This window comes from Triturus cristatus, chromosome 6, assembly GCF_964204655.1.
Source record: "Triturus cristatus chromosome 6, aTriCri1.1, whole genome shotgun sequence".
NCBI classification, from domain to species: domain Eukaryota; kingdom Metazoa; phylum Chordata; class Amphibia; order Caudata; family Salamandridae; genus Triturus; species Triturus cristatus.
The window spans coordinates 913,065,840-913,091,247 of record NC_140589.1 but is presented as its reverse complement, the minus strand read 5'-3'; the positions used below and the strand labels follow the sequence as shown (position 1 = coordinate 913,091,247).

The 25,408-nt window shown below is 44.8% G+C and overlaps 1 protein-coding gene across 2 annotated transcripts in view; it reads left to right on the top strand.

Moving 5' to 3' along the window:
• Positions 1 to 25,408, top strand: part of ADGB (androglobin) — a 1,188,702-nt gene that overhangs the window by 539,305 nt on the left and 623,989 nt on the right. For both annotated transcript variants that reach the window (XM_085611585.1, XM_085611586.1), the window contains exons 14-15: positions 4,187 to 4,232; positions 19,564 to 19,693. In XM_085611585.1, coding sequence (XP_085467711.1) covers positions 4,187 to 4,232; positions 19,564 to 19,693 — 176 coding nt within the window. The remainder of the gene's footprint in view (positions 1 to 4,186; positions 4,233 to 19,563; positions 19,694 to 25,408) is intronic.

Here is a 25,408-nt window from a genome sequence, read left to right as displayed (position 1 = left end):
ATTAAATTTCGTCCTCCTAGGTCACATAAGCAAGTGCTCAATATGTGTTCTGCTCATCAGCTTGCTGACGTTTGGAGGCCGCATAACCCTACGGGTAGTGATTTTTTGTTTTTCTCCTCTCCACATTCTATTTTTTCTTGTATTGATTATTTTCTAGTTGATGCTGCTCCTTTAAAACAAAACATACTAGTAACATAATGATCCATCCAATAGTTGTTTCTGATCATGTAGCTGTCTCATTCACTCTCCTTAATCTGACAGATAAAAAAAGGGCCTCGTACTTGGTGTCTTAATACATACATTTTGGAAGATAAGGATGAAGTTAAAGAATTATCTGAGGAAATTGATAACTTCTTCAGAGATAATGAGTCCTCTGTGAATTCCCCAATAGTATTATGGGATGCATTTAAATGCACTATTAGGGGTCATATTATCAAAAAAATGTCAAAAAGGAAGAGTGATATTAGAAAGTCACTGCAGTCTTTAGGGGATGAGATCAAGCGTAAAGAGATATTATATAGAAGTTCTAATGATAAGTCTCTCTTGCAAGACATCAAGAATTTGAAATACTCTTTTTATCTCCATTGTCACTAAGAGAGCTTATATTGGTGTAGATGCTCAAAAGTCTAGACGCTTGCTGCTGCAGGATAGAGAAGGTACGATGTTGGCTGCCACTTTAAAGTATCAAAATGAGAATGTCAAAACAGCTCAGATTTCATATATTAATGACTCTAATGGCTCTAGGAAATACCATACTCAAGAAATTCGACAAGTTTTTTGCGAATTTTATGAAAAACTTTACACTCCCAAGGATTTATGTGACTTATCTGTGTGTCAGCAGTTCTTGTCCTCGATTCCTACACATACTATTTCACAGTCGGAGATGACTGCTCTGGGTCAAACGACTGATTCTGAAGAAATAATTCAAGCCATTAGGGCGACTCGGTCGGGGAAGGCTCCAGGGCCTGATGGTTACCCTATTGCTTTCTACAAGATATTTTCATCCTCAATAATAAAATATCTCAAGAAAGTCTTTGATAACTTTGTAATGTCTGGTAAAGTCTTTGGTTCAGCCGCTGAGGCTACTATTGTTGTGATTCAAAAAGAAGGGAAGGATCATTCTGACCCTAAAAATTTCCGTCCAATCTCGCTACTAAATATGGAAGCTAAGATTTTTGCCTAAATCCTGGCTAAGCGTATGGCGGGCCATATTCCAAGTCTTATCCATGGTTCTCAGACTGACTTTGTAAAAGGGAGACTTGCTAGAGCTAATATCCGAACCTTTTGTCATATATTGGAGAAAGCGAAACTCTCTGCCTTGCCATCGGCTGCGATTGCTCATGATGCCGAAAAGGCTTTCGATAAAGTTTCTTGGCCTTTTTTACAAGCAGTACTCCAATCTCATAACTTAGGGGATTCTTTTATCAACATGGTAATGTCCCTATATGCGCAACCTAAAGCTAACATCAGAGTCAATGGGGCTACGTCTTCTTTTTTTTATTTACGTCAGGGCACTAGACAGGGGTGTCCGTTATCACCCATTCTTTTTCTATTGTCTATAGACCCACTCCTTCAGTTACTCAATTTAAATCAGGATATCAAAGGCTTTCAATTTGGTTGACATGCAATTAAAACGGCTGCCTATGTGGACGACGTTCTCATCTTTTCTGAAGATATTGCTACTGCCATTCCTGCCATCTCTAGTACTATTAAAGAGTTTTCGCTCGTCTCAGGGTATACTCTGAACAAAGAAAAGACGGAAATGTTCCCTCGTAATGCGTTGTGTTTCCCTTCTCACATGGGTGAGGCTGGTTTCAAATGGCAATCGACTCGGATTCAATACTTAGGAATTTGGTTTGTAGCAACCTTTTAGATACTATTTCTTATAATGAATCTCACATATTAGCTAAGGTTAAAGATCTTTTGTCCTCCTGATCTCCGAAATATATCTCCTGGTGGGGAAGACTTCAAACTCTTAAATACATGATAACTCCGATTATTAGCTTTTTATCCTCCATGCTGCCTGTAAAGATTTCCTCATCCTTTTTTCATGAGATTGATTTACTTCCGTAAACATTTTTGTGGAGTGATAAACGTTCTAGAATCACATATAAATATCTTAGAAAGCCTTCTGTTCTGGGTGGATGTAATCTTCCAGGCTGGAACTTGTATCAAGTTGCCTTTTTAGCGTCCCAGGGTGCTCTTTGGTTTTTATCGGATTCCCACCATACCCCCCCTGTGGATTTATATTGAACAAGAGTTGTGTACTCCTCTTTCTACCCCTTCCTTTCTAACTGCTTCTAAGCTTGTACTACCTCATTCAGACCGTATTATTTCCGACACAATTAATGCACTGAAATTTATAGACAAAAAGGTTTCCGAACCCATTCATAAATCGAGGTGGTCTTCATTATGGTTGTAATCCTAAAATCGGTACTGATATTGATCCTGTTACAATGTCTTCCTGGGCCACTAAAGGGCTTACGTTGGTTAAAGATCTTTATGATTCCAATCATGATCCTCTTCTCTTTTCCTCTTTGGCTAGAGAATATAACCTTAATAATATGGATTTCTATTCCTTTTTAAAATTAAAGGTTGCCCTTTCTAAAATATCCCTTTGTACAGACTTGGTTACTATCTCACTTCTCTATGTGGTCTCGTTCAGGTCATACTGCCTCAAGAATATAAAAGTTTTTATCCGCTCCACTTCCTTCACAGTCTACAATTACACAAGATAAATGGTCACATCATTTTGAAAAAGATATTTTCAAACATATCTCACAAGAGACCTGGCAGTTGATTGGGAAGCTTTCCCTACGGAATAAGATTGCTCCATCTCTTATTCAATCTACATTTTTTACATTGAATCTTCTGCATTGGACCCCTGCTCGCTTACACAAGTTGAAGCTTAGGGATAATGATCTTTGTTAGAATTGCAATTTGGTTTCAGGCACTCCCCAACAAATGTTTTTGAATGCTCATTGCTACAATCCTTTTGAGATTTAGTTCAGAAACATTTATCACTAATCTTTGATATTTCATTGGAGCTCTCATTACAATCTTATTGGGACCATGGGCTGCATCAACTCCTTTACCCCTTGATGATACGGCTATGCACTTATTAGATCTCCTTATATCAATTGCTGTCAAAGATATATTAACAGAGTGAAAATCCTATAATCTCTTATCCTATCTCTCTTATCCTATCATACTTGGTGGGCATGGGTATCATATCTTCGTGGGGCTCATACTTCTGTTGTAGAGAGGCAATATACTCTTTCCATTTCTAATAATGTTTGGAGGTCACTGGAAAAATATGTGAATTTGTCTTCTCAAGGGTTGGTAGCCCAATATCCTTTTGTCTCTACTGCAGCTGCCCCCATCTATCGCTCGCCCTCTCTTTCTCTTCCTTTCTTCCCTCTTTCTTCCTTCTTTACTATTCTCTATCCTTTCTTTTTCTCTTCTTCTTTCTTTTATTATGTTACATTACTTATCTGAGCAATACAACACATTTTTGATCTAAATCTAGAAGGAGCTGTTCTTTTTTTTTTTCTTTCAGTTTCCGCTTCCCAGGCTTTACGATTTTCTATTTAAAACATATACCATTTATAATATATTTATTCTGTTTTTCTTGTGACTTCATTATTTTTTCATATGAATTCTATTTTCAAGGCTGTATTTATTCAATGTTCACCTATTTATAGATCACAATGCTATGTTGTATTGCATTTTATTATAATTCTATTAACTCTTGTTTTTAAAAAATAATAAAGATATTGGAACAAAACAAAAAATGTTATTCTCCATATCCAAAGTTCCCTCTGTAAGTTTGAACCTAGGCCTAGGACCTAGAAAAGGACGGTTACTCATGTGACAACATTCTATATTAAGTTGTAAATTCCAAAAAGGCTGAGCTGTTTCTGATTCCTACAAAAAAAAAAAAAAACACGGCTTGGGCTATAAACATAACCGTAGAAATATCAGCATAACCCTTTGCAGATTAATGTAAGTACTGGCATATGCAGACGTGACCTTATCAGTAATTCTAGAGGGTTGGACAAGCACATAATATCATGACAGCTGCAACTCAAATCGAGTACTGGCTTTCGACAGTCTACATAATGCTTTTAACTAACATTTGCGGTGACCCTTAACTTAATAGCTGCTCTTTTCTTTCCATGTTCAGGAGAATGAAAACCAACAACAACTTACTGCAAACACATCAGATAAAGGTAAGGCGGCATCTCTAAGTTATATCTATTGTATTGAATTGTAGTTGCATTTTTAAAGTGCTTGCTACCCTTGACAAGGTATCAAAGGACTTTTTCGGCGAGTAGCACGCTACTCCTGAACCCATGTAAAGAAGTGTTAAAATGATCAGCCACTTGCTGTTATGTTAAATTGTCCGGATTAATATATAGGGCAAAGGGGCCCTAGTCTGGTCGTTCGTGATGAACTGTTCCAATGAGTAGCAGGGACAATACTGATTTGCATAAGGTAGGTCTTTGTCAAGAGTGGCACAGTGAGTAACAAATGATGGATTGGAATGCTATCCCAAACAATTGCAAGTGGCTAGACTTTGCAAGCATTCATCCCATGACCTTTTGTGTTTATAATATATATAGCGACATCAGTCTGTTTCACAATTTTTTCTTTGTTTACAGTCATTGATGTTTTATGGGATTCCACAGTTTATATGTCTCTTTCTGGTAGTTACGGCTACTCTTTTATTTCTATTGTTAGAATCTGTGCTATACACAGTGTATGTAATGATTAAGTTTGATTTGTCCCTAAAATTGTTGTCATCAATAACTGCCATGTGTAAGAACCTTACTCTTCCTTTATGAGCCATGTTGGTATCCTTATTTTTAAATGCATTTCTCTTTTTATAACCATTCCTGATATGTTGCTGTCTTATGTATACTTTGATAATTCATGTACTGTGTAATTTATTGTTTTTGTCAGTATACCTGTATATCCATCAAGGGTTCCTTTTATACAGGGTAGCATACATGTAAGAGGTAAGTGTCCCGTAAATAGTAAGATCTAATGGAGGCCATCTTGACATGGTGACTCTTCAATATCTCACTAAGGAGCCATCGGCTGAGACACAGGTCAACATTTAAATGCCTTCACAGTTTACTTGGAGACCAGTCAAATTTATTTTTATGATTTAATGTATAAAATGGAATCATGATCATCATATTTTATTTCAGACACCAAATTAAGTGTGAGACAAAGGATAACTTTAGGAATGTGCATCTTAGTTGTTTGGGTTCCCATTTTTTGCCTAAATTGTACCTGCATATTTCACTCTGGTGACTGAGAGACTGAGAAATCTAATAGCACATATTTTCTAACCCCTAACCATGGTGACTAATCCTCTAATTCCAATTGGCATTAGGTTATTGACATTGGCATTCGTATTGGTCTTAGGTAAGGCAGCAGTAATTTGGTGCAGAAATGTAATCAGTGGCCTAAATGTTAGCTAGTATGCCTGGTCTGAATCATGTTGCAAAATCATTCATACAGGTGCTTTAAAACATGTCTTCAAGAGTACACTTTGAGTCCTCAATTGCTGCATGCAAAGCACCAGTCAGTACATGTCAATGTAAACCATTTTGACGTGCTGAAAATAATACTTTTTACATTAGCCTTGTCAGGCAGGGCATTAGTACCCACAATGCCTGAGTGTCTAGTATGTAAAAATGAGGAATGCCAAATATGGATTTTGCATGCAATTAATGTGACAAGACTCAAAGTTCTATTGCACTAGACCAACTTCAAGGGTATTTTGCCATTTGAAAGGCCTTTTTAAGAATAAAACGCATAGCCCCAGTAGAAGGCTAAAGAAAATATGTTTACACCACTGTCATCTTTATCACAAACTTAATACGCTGGTGAACAAAGGTTTTTGGTGAATTTGTTCCAAAGATGATTTGTAAAAAGTTGTACATACCTGCTTGAAGCCTAGGCAGACCCATACTGGTTCCGCTGTACTTCCTCCTAATCGCTAACAGTAATCAGATTTCCCAAGCAGATTATAGGTTTTGAGTGTTTCCCACCAGCAAACAAAGGAACTCTGGGAAGAGTTGGTCTCTTATCAGATCTCTAGCAAGAAAGTAGGAGCAAGTTAATTATTAGACTTCACCACTGGTTACCTTGGAACATGACAGTAGGGAACTGAAAATATACACCAAGGAGGCCCTTCAAACGGCTGTCTGGACGTCTTAGAATAGTATGCTTCTGGTAACCAGGGCTTTGTGGCTTCTACATCCATAGGATATGGCATGGGCTCAGAGCCATGATGTGCTGGTTTTCTAGCGGTTCCAAGGATATATTCCACATTATAATAATACAGCGTTTTACTGATGTGAGAAATTGGATTATTAGTTGAGGTGGGTCACTATCTACCTCAATGAATATTCATAAACCCTTGTCAGGGTGAATCTTTAAAGTCACTAAGCTAACCTGAGCTCAACCCTCTGGTAGCTGTGACACAGAGCAAACAGGCTTAACATAGGGCGCATTGTAAAGTTTGTATATCATACCAAAACAGTAATAAAGTAAAATTGCAAAATGATAAAAATCCCAAACTGAAGTAGGAAAATAGAGTGAATTGTAATAAACAAAATGACACCAAAATGAAAAAGAATCAAAATAGGGGAATCAGAGATACAACTTTTTAAACGTTTTAAGTAGGAATAGCAAGAGCAAGAACAGAAAGCCAATGATATTCAGTGCTCACAGTAGACTTTACTTAGTCCTTTAATCCCAATCCATCAACGGCGTACACTTGTAAAGCCCCAGCACCTTATAGGAGGCACTTAGAGACTCACAGGGTGTCAGACAGAAGCCAACAGCAGCATTCAGTCCAGGTCCAATTGCCACTGTCAGCGGAGCAGTTGCAGGAAAGCCTGTTTTTGCTTGTTTAGCTTGAACAGAAGGTCAAATTTATGTCCCTCAGAGTCCATTTCTTTGTCCTGGGTACAAGAGGTAGCAGGTCCAGTCCTTCAGGGCTTCTCTCAGGTCACAGACAGCATGTCCAATCCTTGTGTGTTCTTCCTCAGGACCAGCAGTGTTCTGAAGTGGGTACCTGGAGATGCCACATTTATGCTGGGCACAAGCTAGTGGGTGGGGTGACTCTTGGGTATGCCCTAACCAATGAGGTAAATGTTCTCAGGGCCAGCCCTACCCACTTTAGGCATTTTTAAGATGGTAAACGTCTACAGCCACACCGAATTTGGGCTCTGAAGGCTGAGTGTGTGTGTTGGGAGTGTTTAGTGGTAATCCTAGTGTCCTCCTACATCCAAACCTAAAAGCAGCCACTGTACCCCTAATATACCTAGAGACAGAAGCCTGGTAGGACTTCAAAGCAGGGGGTCCAGAAAACAGACATTAAATACACAAGCATTGCCTTGGCATCCTGTTTTCTACCTTTCAAGTGGGCCCTCAGTGTTGTATGTAAAACCCAAAGACAGACATCTGGTAAGATAAATGTAGGGTTTAACAGCAACCTGACAGTAGATACACAAGAATTGTCTTGGCGTTCTGTTTCCTTCCTTACAAGTGTACTTTAAACTGTTATACGTCAACCCAGCAGACATGTTAACTAACGCTTTGATTCTCAAGTAGGATTTGACACTGTAATGTCCAAAAATTATAGGCTGTGAAAAGTTGGAGAACAAATTCAAAATTAACCTTCAGGAGCTTCAGGCAGTGAAAAGGTAACTTTCTTAAAGTTACTTTTTCTTAATATTTGTTAAAAATCTGACCTCACCATTAAATTGAATTTTAATAGGTATTAAAAATAGTTGTTTGTTAATTTTTGTAGCTAGTCCCATTCCTGAGATACAGTATTAGAATGTGAATCTATTTCTACATATGTCAGCGAGGCCTTCTACAGTGAAAAATGGTTTTAGGGTGCTACTCACTGTGAGGACATGTTAACAATACATTTCTTCATGTTCTACTTATAAATACCATGCACTCTGCCTTGTGGCCCGCAAGGTCTATATAAGGATGACTTATTAATATGTAAGAGGGAGACTAAGTTGCCCTTTTGACCCTACTGCAATCAGGCTACAAGGATAGGCCTGAAGCCGTTTGAACTGCCACTGTAGAGGATGGCTCAATAGGCACTGCGGTCCACTAGTGGCCTTTAACTTGTAGACCCTGGGTGCACTTTGTACTACATACTGGGGACTTACAGACAAGTTAAATATGCCAATTAGGAATATGCCAATTCAACCATATTGAAAGAAGTAGCACAGGAACGTTACTACTGGCAGCAGGAGTAAGGGCACTGAGCCCTAAAATCAGCAGAAATATAGGGTCCATCAAGAGGCAAAAACCCTTAGTGACCATGCAGAATAGGCATACTTACTACAATAGGGAGTATAGAGTTTAATGCTGGGACAGTTTGTGCATTTTATTTTGAAAGACCCTAGAATAGTATATTCTGGAATAGTTTTCCTCAAGTTAGGAGTGTTGCAAAAGCGTTTTAACGGCCTTCCGTTTCAACCTGGCCTCTGCCTGACTGAGGCCTCACCTGCGTTCCTCTGTAATCAAGAACTGAAGTACTTCTCAATAGTCACACTTCAGCTGGCCTTCTGTGCTACCAGATCCATTAAGGACAAGAAGAGAAGATTAGACATTTGACCAGTAAATTGGACTCTGGATGAAAAAAGTGGCTGCTGTGTGTGCCTGGTGGCCTAAAGATATCCTTCCAATTTTGGAGATTTATGAACGGCTAGGAGAAAAACGTCAGCACCCTTAGAAAGTGGTACTACTGGAGGATCGGGTAAAGGTGCCAAAGTTACCAAATAAACATTAAATCTTTTTGGACATTATTTCTTAGTTTGTTCCATTGCATCTTTTAGTGATAAGTTACATGTGAGGCTTTTGCAGGACTGCTGAATCCAGGTATCTGTTGTGCTCTCACCGGAGGAGTCTAAACTCCAAAAACCCGAAAGTCCAACCGTAGAAAGTTAGAGTAGAGGAAGGCAGTAAATGACTGGAACAATAGAACATTAGCACCTATGAATTCTGGCTCGCCATACATTGAACTGTAGACTATAGAAAGACCTCACAAGTATTCCTCTTCCACATATCTGTCCTCTTGGAGTCCTATCTTTCCCCCTCTGTATTTTATGCTTCTGAAAAGGGAAATGTATGGGCAAGTGTAGCCGGCAGGAAAAGGTGGAAAGGTGATTCCAGTGTCGAAGCAGCTTCGACTACAGCCTCCATCTGTCTCCAGTATGTGCATTTGGCGCCAAAATCTAAGTCTTTAGCAGACGCTCAGCTTCATCATATCCTCAGAGGTCACAATTTCCTACCTTGCCCAACTGAGGATTTTTGTTTTATGTTTTTGCGACTATGCGAGAAGGTGTCTTTGTTCACTGGAGGGAACTGCTAGATTATTTCGTGGTCAGCCTGAAATGTTAGTATACCCACACCCTGACATTGATGCTTTGATGTTTCTTGGCTCTTTTTAAATTGGAAATTCACATCTCGTAATCCACTTTACCAAGTTTACCTCTCTCAGTATTATTTTGCCTATTAAATATGTCCATTTTTATTAAATTAGTTTGTACCTTGTTTAGGTTACTCACTATAATGTTATTTCTGTGCTGCTCAAATACTTTCAATGCTGTCTCAGAGGGAGGCCAAATGCTTGACCCAGACTCTACCATTGGTGAGCCCAACATTACTAATGGATGCCTTTTTACCTAACAAAATAATAGAATATTGATTTTGTGGGACTCCCATCCCCAAATTAATAATCCAGTCTCTTACAAACACCCCTTCTAATTTTACAGTCCTAAAATCCCCAGCCTAATTCCTTAATCAACCCACATTAAACCTTGTGCAGCTTCACTAGGTTTAAAGCCAAATAGGACTATTTCTGAGGCTCGATTGGATTGCTATTCACCGCATGGCTGGTATGATTAGAACTACTGCACACAATTCCACCATGATCATAGAATGAGCTGTTGGATTTTATGTGGGCCCCCTTTACATGTAAATTAGAACTTAATTAAGCTGAACTTCCTCCTTTATTTCAATGAGGAATTTGGCATCTGATACACATATTCTGAAGAAAGTCTTTGTCTTGGAAAACAGAGACATTCTTTGATTAATTTTCAAGATTTCTATTTTAGTTTGCCATGTGTCTCCTACCCTTACATGGAGAAACCCCAGCTGGCTTAATTCTAACACCCAAGTAGAAGGAATAATCTTGGAATTGTGACAGTCCCAACTTCCAAGTAGTATTCACGTAAACATGCATACCTTTGTAAATGTAAATCTTCCTGACTATGTAAATGCACATCCGAGCATTTGCAAGCCTTAACTTGTTTTGATTCCCTCTGCTAGGCACACGTTTTTAACTCTAAAGAAACCCATCCCTCTCCATCCCAGATTAGGTGTGCTCATCCCTCTTTGTCCACTCCGAAAACGAAATAACTCCTGTTTTTTGACTGGATTCGAGGGTGTTCTTCTCATTTTCCCCCTACCTAAAATGGCCACAAGGAGTACTGGTTAGATGTATTTACACTTACAATTAAACCATACTGAATGAATTACACAGATTCAGGTTTTGTGAATAATAAACATGAATTTACTTTCATTAATGTTTTCAGGGCGTAGAAAGATTAACCATCAGCGGTGTCCCATATCAGCACTGTTGTTTGCATTCTGTTTTGAAACCTTAACCACATGCAGGTGGTGAAAGAGTCAAATTCTAGTATGCTTTGATTCAGAAGCAGAAACAGTATAATGTCTATGCAAATGTCACTACTTTTCCCAAAGGGGTGAATGCATATAATATTCAGCCTCAAAATTACAGAATCAGAAAAGGATAGTAAGAAAATATCATGTGAGGCATCTTTCTGACTTATGCTGTTTCTATTATTGGTTGAGTTTGCCATAAGGATACCTGAACCGTGTCCTTGAAAATGGCTTGGATTTATATATTACATTATATATTAGTTTTACATAATGTCTTTGCTCTGTGACTGCGATGGAGTAGACTGTCCCTTAACATAGCGGAATATATGAATCTGAAAAAGATATGTGTCTTGATTGAAATATATGTCTTTTTTGATAGTAATTTTGTATTTGTACTGATACTTTTCTTTTAAGACACAGAAATAAAAACAAGCATTTGCAATGCAATTGGTCTTGCCTTTGGGACCTTATATGTATTTAGCTATGCAGCATATTAGCCTGGGTGCTGAAATATCTACTGTTCCTTAACATGGAGGGAAAGCAAGCACTAAACTGTGTGACACACCAGGTATGGGAACACATGGAGAGAAATATTGCCTTTCAGCTGGAAATGGTATAGTCCAAAACTCTGGGCCCGATTCACAGAACTAACTTAAGACAAAATCCTAAACTTACTACCATTTTCGTATTCACAGAAGGCACTTACTCATTTTGGTATTCACAGAAGACACTTACTCACTTCTGTATTCACAGAAGTTAGGAGTCCTAACTTTAGGACTCCTAAATGCCTTCTGTGAATACCGAAAGTCTTAAAATTAGGATTTTTCTCAGTTTAGGAGTCCTAACTATACTACTACTAAACTGAGAAAAATCCTTATTTTAAGGCTTTCGGTATTCACAGAAGGCATTTAGGAGTCCTAAAGTTAGGAGTCCTAACTTTACTACTACTAAATTGAGAAAAATCCTAATTTTAAGACTTTCGGTATTCACTGAAGGCATTTAGGAGTCCTAAAGTTAGGACTCCTAACTTCTGTGAATACCGAAATGAGTAAGTGCCTTCTGTGAATACCAAAATTAGTAAGTGCCTTCTGTGAATACCAAAATGGTAGTAAGTTTAGGATTTTGTCTTAAGTTAGTTCTGTGAATCGGGCCCTCTGTTTTTAATATAAAATCAGGGCCTTCGGTGGTCATATCACTGAAAATACAAGATTTGAAAAAAAATATTATTGTCTACGGGTGCTTTTGGAAGACAATTTCTATGGACTGGAATCTAGAGAATGCTAAAGTGATTCTGGTATTTTACTGACCTCTGCTGGTTGTTTTCTATCAAGAAAGTTAGATGGAGGCAGTTTCCAGGAAAATAAAAAAAAGAAAGTCGCTCAGCAGAAAGCAATTCTGATATTTTATTGACCTCTACTGGTCGTTTTCTATCAAGACAGTTAAATAGAGGCAGTTGAACAACTAGAAAGCAATTCTGTTATTCTACTGACCTCTACTGGTCGTTTTCTATCAAGACAGTTAAATAGGGGAGGAGCCTAGCGCTTGACCAAGATGGCCGCGTGAGCTTAGAGCTCCCGAGACCCTCGCGCCCTCCGTCGACTATCCTGTCTCTAATCCTGACGGTATGCATGGCACCGTGTTGCTGAGTTGTCAGGGAGGCGATTGACACTATCCGCGGTCGGATCGCCCATCGGGAACCGGACTTACGACGGGCGAAAGATTGCGGCCTAACTCCCGGAGATGCCAGGGGCTAGAGTTGGCAGGATGCCCGACTCCTAGTTGATCAACAACGGCCTGGTGAGGTGTGAACTGTCGGACGGAGGCCCTCGCTCTTTCACTTTCGGTTTCGTTCCCTTTGTCTGCCCGGACACTGTAGAGCTCTGGGCGGCTTTACAACCCCAGGGACGCTCGGCGGGCTACTCTGGCAGCACAAGGCGGACTTGCTCACTCCTTATTCCTCTCTCTGAGAGGGAGCGGTCTTCACTGCATTGGACTGCCTGGAGTCCATTATGTCGGGCAAGGCAGAAGGGGATCGGTTGAAGACTAAGTCCACCAGGCGGGGAACGTATTCCCAAGTCAACAGTATGGACCGCTACGCCCTCCTGAAAACATCGCCGAGTGGACCGAGCCAGGCGCCGGATGCCCAGAAGGAGGACTCGCCTGGGACACCGGAGCTATCCCTGCAGGATGTCATGGGCGCGCTTGACGGGATGCAGACCTCGATGGGGAGGCAATTCGAGGCCCTGGCGCATAAGGTGGATGCCATCCTGGTGGATGTCAATTTGATCCGCTCGGACCTGGGCAAGACAAACGAACGAGTTAAGAACCTGGACCACAAGACCACGGGCCTCGCTGATGATGTCGCGGATTTGCAGAACGAGGTCCGGAAGCTGAGGGCCGAGAGTGACCTCGCCGCCCGCCGGCTGGAGGACTTCGAGAGCCGGTCCAGGCGCAATAACGTGCGCGTCATCGGGGTCCCGGAGTCCTCGGATGAGGCTTCGACGGACCTGCTTGTGGAAGATTTGGTCCTCAATCATCTTAAGCCTAAGGGCCTTGGAAAGTTTTTTGCGGTGGAAAGGGCCCATAGGGTGCCGGGTGGGCGGCCCAAGGCGGGGGCCCCGCCGCGGCCGATTGTCGCCCGGCTCTTTCACTTTCGAGATCGGGACGCTATCCTGCAAGCTTCGAGGGTGACGGGCCCAGTCCCCTTCCAGAATGCGTCGGTGAATTTTTATCCGGACTTCACCCAGCATGTGCAGAGACAGAGGCAGAGCTTCCTGGGGGTGAAGCGGAGACTTCGGGAAATTGACCTGAAGTATGCCATGCTTTTCCCCGCCAGACTACGGGTGGTGCATGAAGATCGGACATTCTTCTTTGACTCTCCCGTTATGGCCGACGAATGGCTGGACGCTTTGCCCCGGCGACGGACCGGGGACGACACAGCCGAGCATGGAGACAGTGGCCGGAATGGACAGGGCTGATATCTCAAAGCCGACCTGACTTGATTTAACCATACTTGAAGATTTGAACAGAGTGCAGTAACTGTGGAGGGTTGCGGGAGGACGAGGGGTGCTCTTTTCCTCCCTTAGGGTACTTTTTGTAGATTTTTGTTTTTGTAGGGCGACAGGCACACTGCAAGTTGGGGGGGCTTTTTAAGCTGCAGCAGGGGTGCAGGGTGGGGGGAGTTTTTGGGATTTTGAGTTTGTTGTTGGGGGGTTTATTCCTGCAAGGCATGATGATTATCCTCAGGGCTGTTCCATGGTGGCGCCTCGGGTGTGGGGTGGGCCTCTTTCCGTTTGAGGATGGGGGGTAGAGGCTTAAGTGTTATAAGCTGGAATGTTAATGGTTTGGGGGATCGCATCAAGAGGGGGATTGTGTTGCAATTTTTGAAACGCTCAATGCCAGACGTTGTCCTGCTGCAGGAGACGCATCTCATAGGCAATACGTGCTATGCCCTGAATAGGAAGGGGTATAAATTCATTGCACACTCGGGATTCTCTTCTGGGTCCAGGGGTGTGGGCATCCTCGTTAGAGCATCGCTGCCTTTTGAGGTGGACTCCACCATTGTTGACGATAGGGGGAGGTTTGTGGCGGTGGCGGGGCGGTGGGAAGGAAGGACTTTGGTTTTGGTTTCAGTTTATGTCCCGCCGGCCCTGCAGGCCTCCACATTTGCTGAACTGGGCAGGGCTTTGCTGACTCTCCCGGGGGGAATGCTGGTAGTGGGAGGGGATTTCAACGCCGTGGGTTCCGGACTGTTGGATAGATACCCGCCCAGGGACACAGGGGGGGCTCAGAAATGGCTTCCAGACTTCCTGGATACATTTGGTCTGATAGATTGCTGGAGGCTCCGTCACCCCACACAGAGTCAATACACGTTTCACTCCGGGGCGCATGGTAGCCTCTCCAGGATTGACTACCTGCTCACTCTGGCCGCACATGCCTCGTTGATATCCGAGGCGAGGCACATGGCACGCGGTATCTCTGATCACTCGCCAGTGTGGATCCGGCTGGATCTAGGTCGGGAGGGAGGAGGGAGGGTGGCCCCCATCAACCCCTGGTATTTCCGAGACCCCAAGATGCGCAGCGCCCTGGTAAAGAAGGTAGATAATTACTTTAAGGACAATCTGGGAACCGTGGACTCGGCGGTGTCGCTGTGGGAAGCTTTTAAGACCGTGCTTCGGGGGGAAGCCCTTTCCCTTGTGGTGGCTGCCAAGAACCGGAGGGATGGCGAGGTGCGGCGGGTGGAGGAGGAGATTGCGGCCCTTGAGGGGGATATGGAGGAGGAGGTTACAGAGTCCTCATTGCATGAGCTTTGCCTGAAGCAGGCGGAGTATAGGGACCTGGTGACGAACGCCGCTAAGACCCTCAGCAGGGAACAACAGGGCCGCCTGTATGACGTTGGGGATAAGGCAGGGAAACTCCTGGCGTGGCTGGACAGGAAAGAGCGGGTCAATAGAGTGGTGCCAGAGTTGATTGGAGAGGGGGGAGAGGCGATCGTGGAACCTGAGGGGATTGTGAAGTGTTTCGCGGAATATTTTCATAGGGTTTATTCCTCTGTGTCGGACAGGCCGCCCGAGGACTCGTCTGATCTTCTCTGAGATATCGAGTTGCCCTGCCTCTCCGACATAGATAGGGACGATTTGGATGGTGATATCACGGTTGACGAGGTGGCGGGAGCGATTCGCGCGTTGAACTCGGGTAAGGCCTCTGGACCGAATGGACTGCCGATCGACCTGTACAAACTGTTCCCGGATAGGGTCGCCCCTCATCTGCGCGCCATGTTTTTGGAGGCGCGGGGGGATGGGATCCTTCCGTTGGACCAGCGGCTGGCGTCGATCGTGGTCATACATAAAGAGGGTAAACCCCGAGATAGATGCTCCTCCTATCGGCCCATTTCACTCCTCAACGCTGAGCCGAAAATTCTGGCCAAACTCCTGGCTACCCGTTTGATTAGGGTACTTGGCGATTTGGTCCACCCGGATCAATCTGGCTTTATCCCGCACCGAAATACAGCATTGAACCTTAGGCGTCTTCATGGCGTCATCGCCAGGGCGGGCACGCTGCGTGAACCGGCTGTTGTGGCATCTCTTGATGCCACGATGGCCTTTGACACGGTGGAGTGGGCATATCTATGGGCCGTGCTGGCCAAGTTTGGTTTCGGTCGCGGTTTTGTGAGTTGGGTTCGGTTGCTGTACGAGGGGCCACTAGCGAATGTGGTGGTGAATGGACGGGCATCTACTCCGTTTCAGCTTGGTAGGGGTACCCGGCAGGGCTGCCCCCTGTCGCCTTTGTTGTTCGCCCTCGCCCTTGAACCGTTGGCTGCGTGGATACGTTGGCACCCGGATATACGGGGCCTTCGGTGGTCGTCGGATCATGAGGATCGTATTTCGCTCTATGCCGATGATATCCTCCTGTATCTTGCCTCACCTAAGAAGTCACTTATAGTGGTCTGTGACGTACTCGCATCGTTCGGTAGGAACTCGGGGCTTGTGATTAATTGGGGCAAATCGTACTTGTACGTCCTTAGTGGCGAGGTCCCACCGATCCCTAGAACATGTTCGATACAGGTTGCCCAGCAGGGTTTTGTGTATTTGGGGATTTTTATATCCTTGGATCCTGCTGTGCGCTATGAGAGGAATCTGCTCCCCCCCTTGGCACGCTTGCGGCGAGATGTGGAAGGTTGGCGGAGGCTGCCGCTCTCCCTCGTGGGGCGTGCGGCCCTGTTTAAAATGATGTCTCTTCCCCGCTTCCTCTACGCTCTCCAGAACACCCTGGACTGGGTACCGGCCAAATACTTTCGGGAGGTCGAAGGCCTCCAAAGGACGTTGCTGTGGGATGGGCGGCCGCGAATAGCTATTTCAAAGTTGACGCTCCCATGGTACGATGGGGGCATCGCGCTCCCAGACATCCGACGGTACTATTGGGCCACGCAGCTGAGTGCGATCAACCATGGGTTTTATGGCCCTGCCCTCAGCCCTGGGTATGCCATGGATAGGTGGCTGCTGCGCGGCGGCAACTATTACAGGGCGTTGTATTCGCGGTCCTTAGACTCGTCCCTCACGGGGCCCACAGGTGTGGCGGTGCGCGTATGGAAGATGGCGACTGACTCGTTGGGCTGGAAGGATAGGCTAACCCTCGCTACCCCATTGTTTGAATCGGAAAGATTGGGAAGACTCTGGCACACGAAGGGCTTTGATAAGTGGGACCTGATAGGTATATCCAAGGTGGGAGATGTACTGCATAAGGGGAGGGTGAAGTCTTTCGAGGAGTTGCAGACTGAGTTTGAGCTAGGGCCCTCAGAGTATTTCAGGTATATCCAGCTGCGTCACGCCCTCCGATCAGTCCTTGTTGAGGGTGAGAAGGTGCCGGAGTCCTCTCCCCTTGAGGACCGAGTCCTTGATGGTCATATGCCCGAGAGCACGATCTCGCTCATATATAAGAAGTTGATAAACATCCGGGCAGACTTGCTGTTGGGGCTGAGAGAACAGTGGACCAGGGATGGTCTTGAGTTGGATAATGAGGACTGGCAGTCAGCGGTTTCTTCGCCTAAGGAGGTTGCGATCCCGTCGCGTCTGAGGCTGGTGCAGCTTAAAATACTGCACCGGGTGTATGTGACGGGGCCAAGGCTGGTCCGCATGGGATTCTCGGAGGACGGCCTGTGCAGAAGGGGATGTGGTATGGTGGGCACCTTCCTGCACATCATTTGGGAATGTGGTGTCATTGTGGAGTTCTGGAGGAGAGTCCATGCAGTTATGGGGGAGGTGACGGGCATTGTGGTACAGCCGGAGGCGCGGTGCTGCCTCCTGAACGTCTGGGGGCCCACTGACCTCGATGAGGCGCAGACCCAATGGGTGACTCTGGGTAACATGGTAGCAAAAAGGGATATCGCGCGGCTATGGGGCTCCTCGGGACCCCCTACACTGACCGCGTGGAAGGAAAACATGGATTGGAGCATGTTTAGGGAGAAGACGGTCTACTGTTCTAGAGGTCGCCCCCGGAAGTGGCATGCCATCTGGGGGCGGTGGAACCAATACAGGGGGGGAATATGTCTTGCCCCGGATCTGGAACCTCCCGAGGAACAGCTTTCCCCCTGACCTACTTTCCAGCACAGCTTGGTTTTAGTAACTGTTCTGGGCCTCTGCTGTTCCCCTTCTTCCTCCGTACACAGTCTTGTACTTAGTAGACGAGTGGGGTCCGGTCTCCCCTGGGGGCCTCCGCCATGGGCTCACAATGTCTTTGCCTTGCTGGGGTTTGTTGTTAGTTTTTATGTGTGTATTTAAAATTGAACCTTTTGCATTATTCTTTGAACTGCATTGGGGACACATCACTGTATCTAACTTGTTATGCTGCCGAACCTTCGGGCTGTCGGCTGAATAGCTGTGTCCTGAATCTTGAAATAAAGGTTTTAAAAAAAAAAAAAAAAAAAAACAGTTAAATAGAGGCAGTTGAACTGAAAAAAAGCTCCTAAGCGGAAGCATACACATCCTAGGGCTGATCTCCAGAGCCCACAAAGTACATACACATACAAGCATATACTAAAGTATATACAGGAGATCTTGAATGCTCGACCTAATAAGGCCTAGGAAATTATCTAGGTTTTTTGAAACGGGAACTTTGCCATTACCATTTTTTCTTACAACAGTCAGTTTTCAGTGTGCACGAAGATTACTCTTACTCGATTCTTCTCAAATGACAAATTATAATTTTATAATTGTTAATTTAATTATTGATCTATATTTAGAAATATGGCAAATACAACAACGTATTCTGAACCAGTCTCTTTCAGAGATGATGCAACATCAATCTTCATTGTGAGGAGGTGGGGGTGAAGAAATAAGATGCCTACATTAAATTCCACAGTCTTGGTCTTGTGTCATCCTCGGAATAATAACAGGGATTTTCATGGAGTAGTTAGATTTATGAAGCAAGTCATTCGGAAAGAGACAATTGGGTAACAGTAACAATGATTGGCGGTGTTTTTATCTAGGGGACACTCACAGCTTCATGAAGTCTTGAGTGAAGACTCGCAATGGCATTTTATACATGATGTGTTTTATTTGCTTTTATTTTTATTGCATTGTTTATGTAAAATATTATGTTAATTCTGTTATTCATATTAGTATTTGAACAAGATTACAATAAATATGTATTATCATTATTATTCACACATATAATGTCACCTGACTAAAATCTCACCACCTCTTGCACAATTGACATTGTCAAAACTCCATTTCAGTTTTAATATTCAAATCGACATTATATTTTGTGCTAATATATTGTGAAAACAGTGCCATGAAATTCTATTTTCTTCTGTGTGTATTCTGGAGAAGACCTCAACCATTTGGCAGTTGAAATCTGTTTGCAGCAGGATACGATTGAGTTTCATCGCACTAGTATTAGTATGTATATTCTGTAGTCATATAGAAGGAATTTTACTCTGCCTTGTTAGTGAAGGATGTTTTCATTCATTGTTTCAGCTTTACATCTGTGTTTGTTGTAATAGTTGTGAGTTAACAGGGAGGAGTCACCACTTAATGCCTTGATTACGTTCCTCCACTGGTTCTTTTTAACTGCTTCCATAGTAGTGCACAACAATTGAAGATGCAAAGGTGCTTGTTGCCAGGTATATCTCAGTAAAGAATCAGTTAGTCACAGCACCTGCAGTTTCTTGAAGTATTAAAGGATATTTAACAATCCCTTTGTGTGCTTTTATCATGGAGTTGTGGGCAGTGTTTGTGTAGTCCGCATTGCAAGGCGGTTAGCAAAGCACTCCGCCGGGAGCAGCTATACTTCGGTTCACATGACAAATGTATACTTTCTGTCCTACCCATTCAGATAATGTCATTGAAAGCATAGTTGCTGGTGCTGATTCTCAGGAGAAAGCTGAACAGCCGGACTCCACTGAGCCAGAACTTAAACCAACAAAAGCCTGGGTTGACTATGACATTTTCTGCAAGTGCTTTCAGTAAGTAATCATAATTTTTTTGGGTTTCTTTTAATGTAACTAGAAATATATCACCATTTTGTTGTCTTCTATCTCATATATTCTCTATTTTTTGGTGCAATCTCTTTTATTAGTTTTCTTGTTTTGGCAGGTTATAAATTAGCTTTACGTATACATCAATTTGGTGCTTATCATAATTGCTTGTTATATAAGTCTTCTAGTTAACATTACACCATTGTGCTTACAGAGGTCAGGCATGTCGTCAGTTCACCAATTAGTGCGTGGTTACAGTTTGCATCATGTGATAACATTTTCTTATGGTTATCTGTCGGACAGCTTATTAAGTGTCGCAACCCATCTGGAGTTGTTGGGACGTCCACTCTTCTTTCGTGTTTTCAAAGGTAAGGTGTACTAAACAACTTGAACTGTGGAAAGGGGGTTATAATGGAACAATGACAAAATAATACATAATAGGGTTAAGGGTGAGCTATAAGATTGCCACTTGGTGTTAGAAATGGGGGTCTCTAGTTGGCAGAGGTAGGTACCTTTGACCAAATTGGGACCCTCGCTTCTAGTCAGGGTAAGGGGGAAACACACTCTAGATAACCCCTGCTCAGCCCCTTGGTAGCTTGGCTCGAGCAGACAGGTTTATCCCAAAGGCAATGTGTAAAGTATTTGTACCAACACTCACAGTAACACAGTGATAACACCACAAATGGACACCACACCGGTTTAGAAAAATAAAGGTATCTTTACCTAAACTTAACAAGACCAAAACGACAAAAAATAAAATCCAACATATGCGTATTTAGAGAAAACGTCTTTCAAAGATGTTGTGAAAATAAACTTGTTGACTCTGTATTCTTTTAGGCAAATGCAATGTCACAAGCCCAGGTCTCCGTTAGCACCGACACACGGTGCTCTTGTGGTTCCGGCGCTCTTCACCACGTGACTGTTGACTCCGTGGTCAGAGATTACGAATATATGCCCCCAAAAGCTTTAGAGCATGATGTACTATGCAACACGGGCCCCCGGTACTGTCGTTCTCTTCCGGGCAAGTACGGGTTGTCAGAATCACCCAGAGAGGAGGCTCCGCTACTGAACGGAAATCGGAGCAGCCCCTCGCAGATAATCAACCCGCCCCAGGCAACGACAAACGCAGCGGCTCAGGACTTCGGTCTGAGCATTACCTGGGGGTTGCATTCACTCTCTCCATCGCGGCTGACATCCTGCTGGGTAGCTCTGTCGGCAACAGCTACTCAAAGCAGGGGAATCCCGGTCGCCAGGCAACGCCTTTTAGCCGATCAGGTTACGGCACTGCTCCTTCTTGGGCAATCTTGATCTTGGGCCGTTAACTCGGGCTGACCATGGTTACAGGCTCGCAGCACTTCTCGTTGATGACGGCTCGGGCCGGTGACGGTAATTAACATGCAGCACTTCTATGGTCTCGTTGCAGTACACAGGTCAGGCAGGGCTGTGTTCAGACACACGTACACAGCGCCGGCCTCACGACGGTCTCAGTGCAGGTAGAGCTGTGGGCAGACACACGCACACAGCGTCGCTGAGACGATTTTGAAAACGTTGATGTTCCTGAGTTTCCACAACAGGAGGCCAGCTCACTCAGGCCCTTGGGGACTCTTCTTCAAGTACAGATGGACACAGCACACAGCAAAGTCCCTTGTCCTTCCCTCAGCAGAAACAGCAAACTGCAGGCCAACTCCAGACACGCAGCAAGGGCAGTACTTCTCCTCAGTCTCTTTAGCTGCCCTCTTTGGCAAAGGTTCCTCTTGATCACGAAGTAGTATAACATCCAGGGGTTTCAGCTCTAATATTTATACCCCAAAAGGTCTTTGTTCTCTTTGTGTAAGGGGGCTCTGAGCCCAATCCAAACCAATTCTGGGTGCACTCTGCCAGTGCACAACTTCTTCCTTTGTCAGTGAGGTCCTGGGTCCCAGACACACCGCAGGAGGTGGGAGCCAGTCTTTTGTGGAGGGCAGGCACAGTGCTACTCCTCCCACCACTCCAAATGTAGATCGGCCTGTTCAGCCTAGTGCTGACTCACCCAGACTCCTGGAGCCAGGACACCTCACCAGCCCCTGTCACTCCCAAAGCCAGACAGTCAATCCACAACCAGGCAGAAGCACACAGAAAGGTTAAACAAGAAAAATAGCCACTTTCTAAAAGTACTATTTTCAAACGCAGAATTTAAAAACCATCATTCCTAAAAGATGTGTTATTAAATTCTGAGTTCCAGGATACCAGACTCCAATTTTCCATCTTACTCCAATGGGAAGATATGCTTGTAAAATGTTGCAGAGCATTCCCCATTCTGTCCTATAGGCAAGATACCCTTTCAATAGTGAAAAACGAAATTGGCAGCATTTCACTATCAGGACATGTTACACAACTCAGTACATGTCCTACCTTTCACATACACTGCACCCTGCCCAGCGGGGTACCTTGGGCCTTCCATCGGGTTGTCCTATGTGCAAGGAAAGGGAAGGGTGGGGCCTGGCAAGTGCGTGCCCTTGCCAGGTCGACATTGCAGTTACCAAACTGCATGCAGGCACTGCGGTGGCAGGCCTGAGGCATCTTTTCCAGGCTAATCATGTGGGTGGCGCAATCAGCGCTGCAGGCCCACACGTAGCATTTGGTTGACCAGCCCTGGCACAAGTTGTGCACTTTACTAGGGACCTACTAGTAAACCTACTATGCCAATCAGGGAGAACCAATCATATTCACACTTTACACAGGGAGCACTTGCACTTTGACACTGATCAGCCGTGGCAAAGTGCCCAAAGCATCTAAGCCAGCAAAACGAAATCCAGCACAGCATCAAAAACAGAGAATGTAGAGGCAAAAAGTAAGGGGAAACCATGCCAAGGATGCCAGGTCTAACACTTGGGCACCCTGGCCATTGTGTTCTTTGGTTTAGTGTGTGTGGCTGGCATTGTGGTATTGGCTTTCGAGAGATTGCGAGGTGGGCATGCCCGCCTTTTCTGTGTGTTTGCTCGGTGAAGTTTCTTGTTCAGCATCTTAATCTGTTTGTGTTATATGTTTTCAAGGTGCAGACGTTGCTGAGTCTGGGGGCGACGGGTTGTTGTTATCGATGAGGGTCAGGGCAGACAGGATCATATCTCAGTTATTGCCTATAGGGATCTTGCGGGGGCCCATTGTGTCTTCTCGTGGAGCGCGGTGCTCTCTGCTTTCACCCAGGTGTGCATCGAGCATCTCAACATTATGATGTGTGGGGGTCTGGGGCTATCCACCATTTAGTGATCAGCCTCTTCGCTACCGCCATCCCAAGGTCCATAAACCGGGAAGTGCCTTTGTTATTGTGATTTCTCTGGTACAGGTGCAGAATGTACATGTGCCAGTCAAGCGGGAGGACTCTATCCTTGCAGTGTGTCAGAGTGTCTGCTGCCACTTTCCAGTAGTCAGTCAGGGTAGAGGATCCCCAGATCATGTGCAGTAAATCCACGTTAGCATCTAGGGCATGATCACCTTGGCGTTTGAATTACTGGTTAAATTTCGCGGGTGTGAGATATGCTCTATGTGTAATATAGAATTAAATCTGACATAGGCGTGCGTTCGTGGGAATTTGTACAAGGCTCAACAAAACCGAGGACCATTCTGGGTTTAAAAATTGGCGGCCCATTTTGTTCTCCCAGTGCTGCTTGAGTGACGATAAGTCAGCCGCCATGTGGCATCTTAGCAAGGCTGTGAACCATTTGGTCAGATGTCCCACCTGACCCATGACATGTGTGGATTGCACCGTAAGGTGTGTAATTGGTTCAGTGGATAAGTCACCCCACCTGGTGGTAAGTGTCGCCAAGAGGGAGCAGTGTAGCTGGAACTGTCCGAGGGAGTAATTCCTCTTTCTCTACCAGTGTGATGTACGGAAGTAGAGCCCCATCGCGATATAGGTCTCCTATGTCCTGGACTTCTGCATTTCGCCACTGCTGCAGTTCTGCCACTGTGGTGGTTATGATACCTCTGGGGTTCCCTTCCAGTGGCAGGGCCAGAGCGTAGTGCACGGGTTATATATAGCACTCTGGGATAGCATTTGTGTGCCACGTTGAGCAGCAATGAGTCTGGTGGTTTGTTTTTTTGCACATGGGTGGAAAATTGCCATCAGTCTGAAAGCTGTAAGGGTGGTTTTGTGGTCGCCGTGTCTACTCTGTGTCGATCTGTCATCCACTTGGCCACCCACTGCAGTTGAGCAGCCAGGTAGTACTGTTCTAGGTTTGGGGCCGCTAGGCCTCCCTGGTCCACGGGTAGGTAGAGTTTCTTAATTGCTACACTGTGTCTGGAGTAACCCTGGGCGTAGCGGGAATTGTGGGGCTACGTGGAGCATCGCGTAGTGTGGCCAAATCTACGCACACTCGCGCGCTCCGCGTAGCCCCACTACGCGCTGCCCGCCTCCCGCCCGCCCTCATTTTAAAATAAGTTAAAAGTATTTTAAAAGTAAATAAAATGCCTTACCTGCGGTGCGGCGTCCTGGGGCTCCCTCTTCTTGGTTGACGGCAACTTCTTCTCACAAATGCGCATGCGCAGACGCCCGCGCATGTGCATTTCTCGCGAGAAACTAACGTGTTTCTTTCAGATGAACAAGTTACTTACCTTCGGTAACGATGTATCTGTAAGAAACATTAGTTAATTAGATTCCTCATCGAGCCACCCATCCTCCCCGTTCTGCGAACCGACATCTAAGGTTAAGGTTATCCCTTTCAGGGCCCTAGACTTTTTTGGCACCAGTGTCGGTCTCTTGCATGGTTCTGCATTCCTAGCGCGGAAAGCTATGTACAAGAACTGACGTCAGCGCGCGAGGGCAGCATCTATGTACTCCGACGACGTCATTCTGGCGCACAACACCGACAACGGACGCGGAGCTGCAGACGACGCTTGGCGACGCGCAAAGGGTATTGCTGACGAGAAATCTTTCCGGATCCAGCCTGACGCCTGGGGATATTCTAAGGTGAGGAATCTAACTAATTAATGTTTCTTACAGATACATCGTTACCAAATGTAAGTAACTTGTTCTTTACTTCCGTGTATGATCCTCAGCGTCTCTGCACTTGCATTGTGTAGTCTGTGAACAACATGACACGTTGATTTTGCACCTTAATTTCTACAAGCTTGCGAGTTTCTCTGAGCACTGAGTCCCTGTCTCTATAATTAAGTAGCTTGAAAAGCAGCAGTCGTGGCTTTGCTCTTGGGGGTGGCTGATGGGCCGGAACGCGGTGTGCCCGCTTCACTACAAACTGTGGTGACAGAGTGTCTTCTGGGTGGAGTTCTTGCAGCCAGCCTTCATTGTATGCAATCGGGTCTTGTCCCTCCTCTCCCTCTGGAAGGCTTACCATGCGTATGTTGTTGCAGGGCGAGCGGCCTTCCGCATCTTCCAGTTAGCCTTCAAGTATGCTGACACGGTCCATGATGTCTTGCATGGCTGCGGGTGGTGGGTTTCAATTCCAGTAGGGTTTGCTCATTTATCTGGACTTTCTCCGACAGCTTGCGGTGACCAGCTCTCAGCAGGGTAAAGTCTGACGCGACCTTGTCTATTTTTGATTCTTTGTAGATCGGGTGTGGTCCAGGGCAGCTCCTGTCTTCTCCACTGTGGCTAGGACTGAACAAGTTTGGTTGACAGCGCTTGGTTTGGGACTTCTCCCACTCCCTCTTCTCTTGTGTGTTGGGTTCCTTGCGCTTCTGGATGGGCTGCAGGTTGCTGCGTGTTTG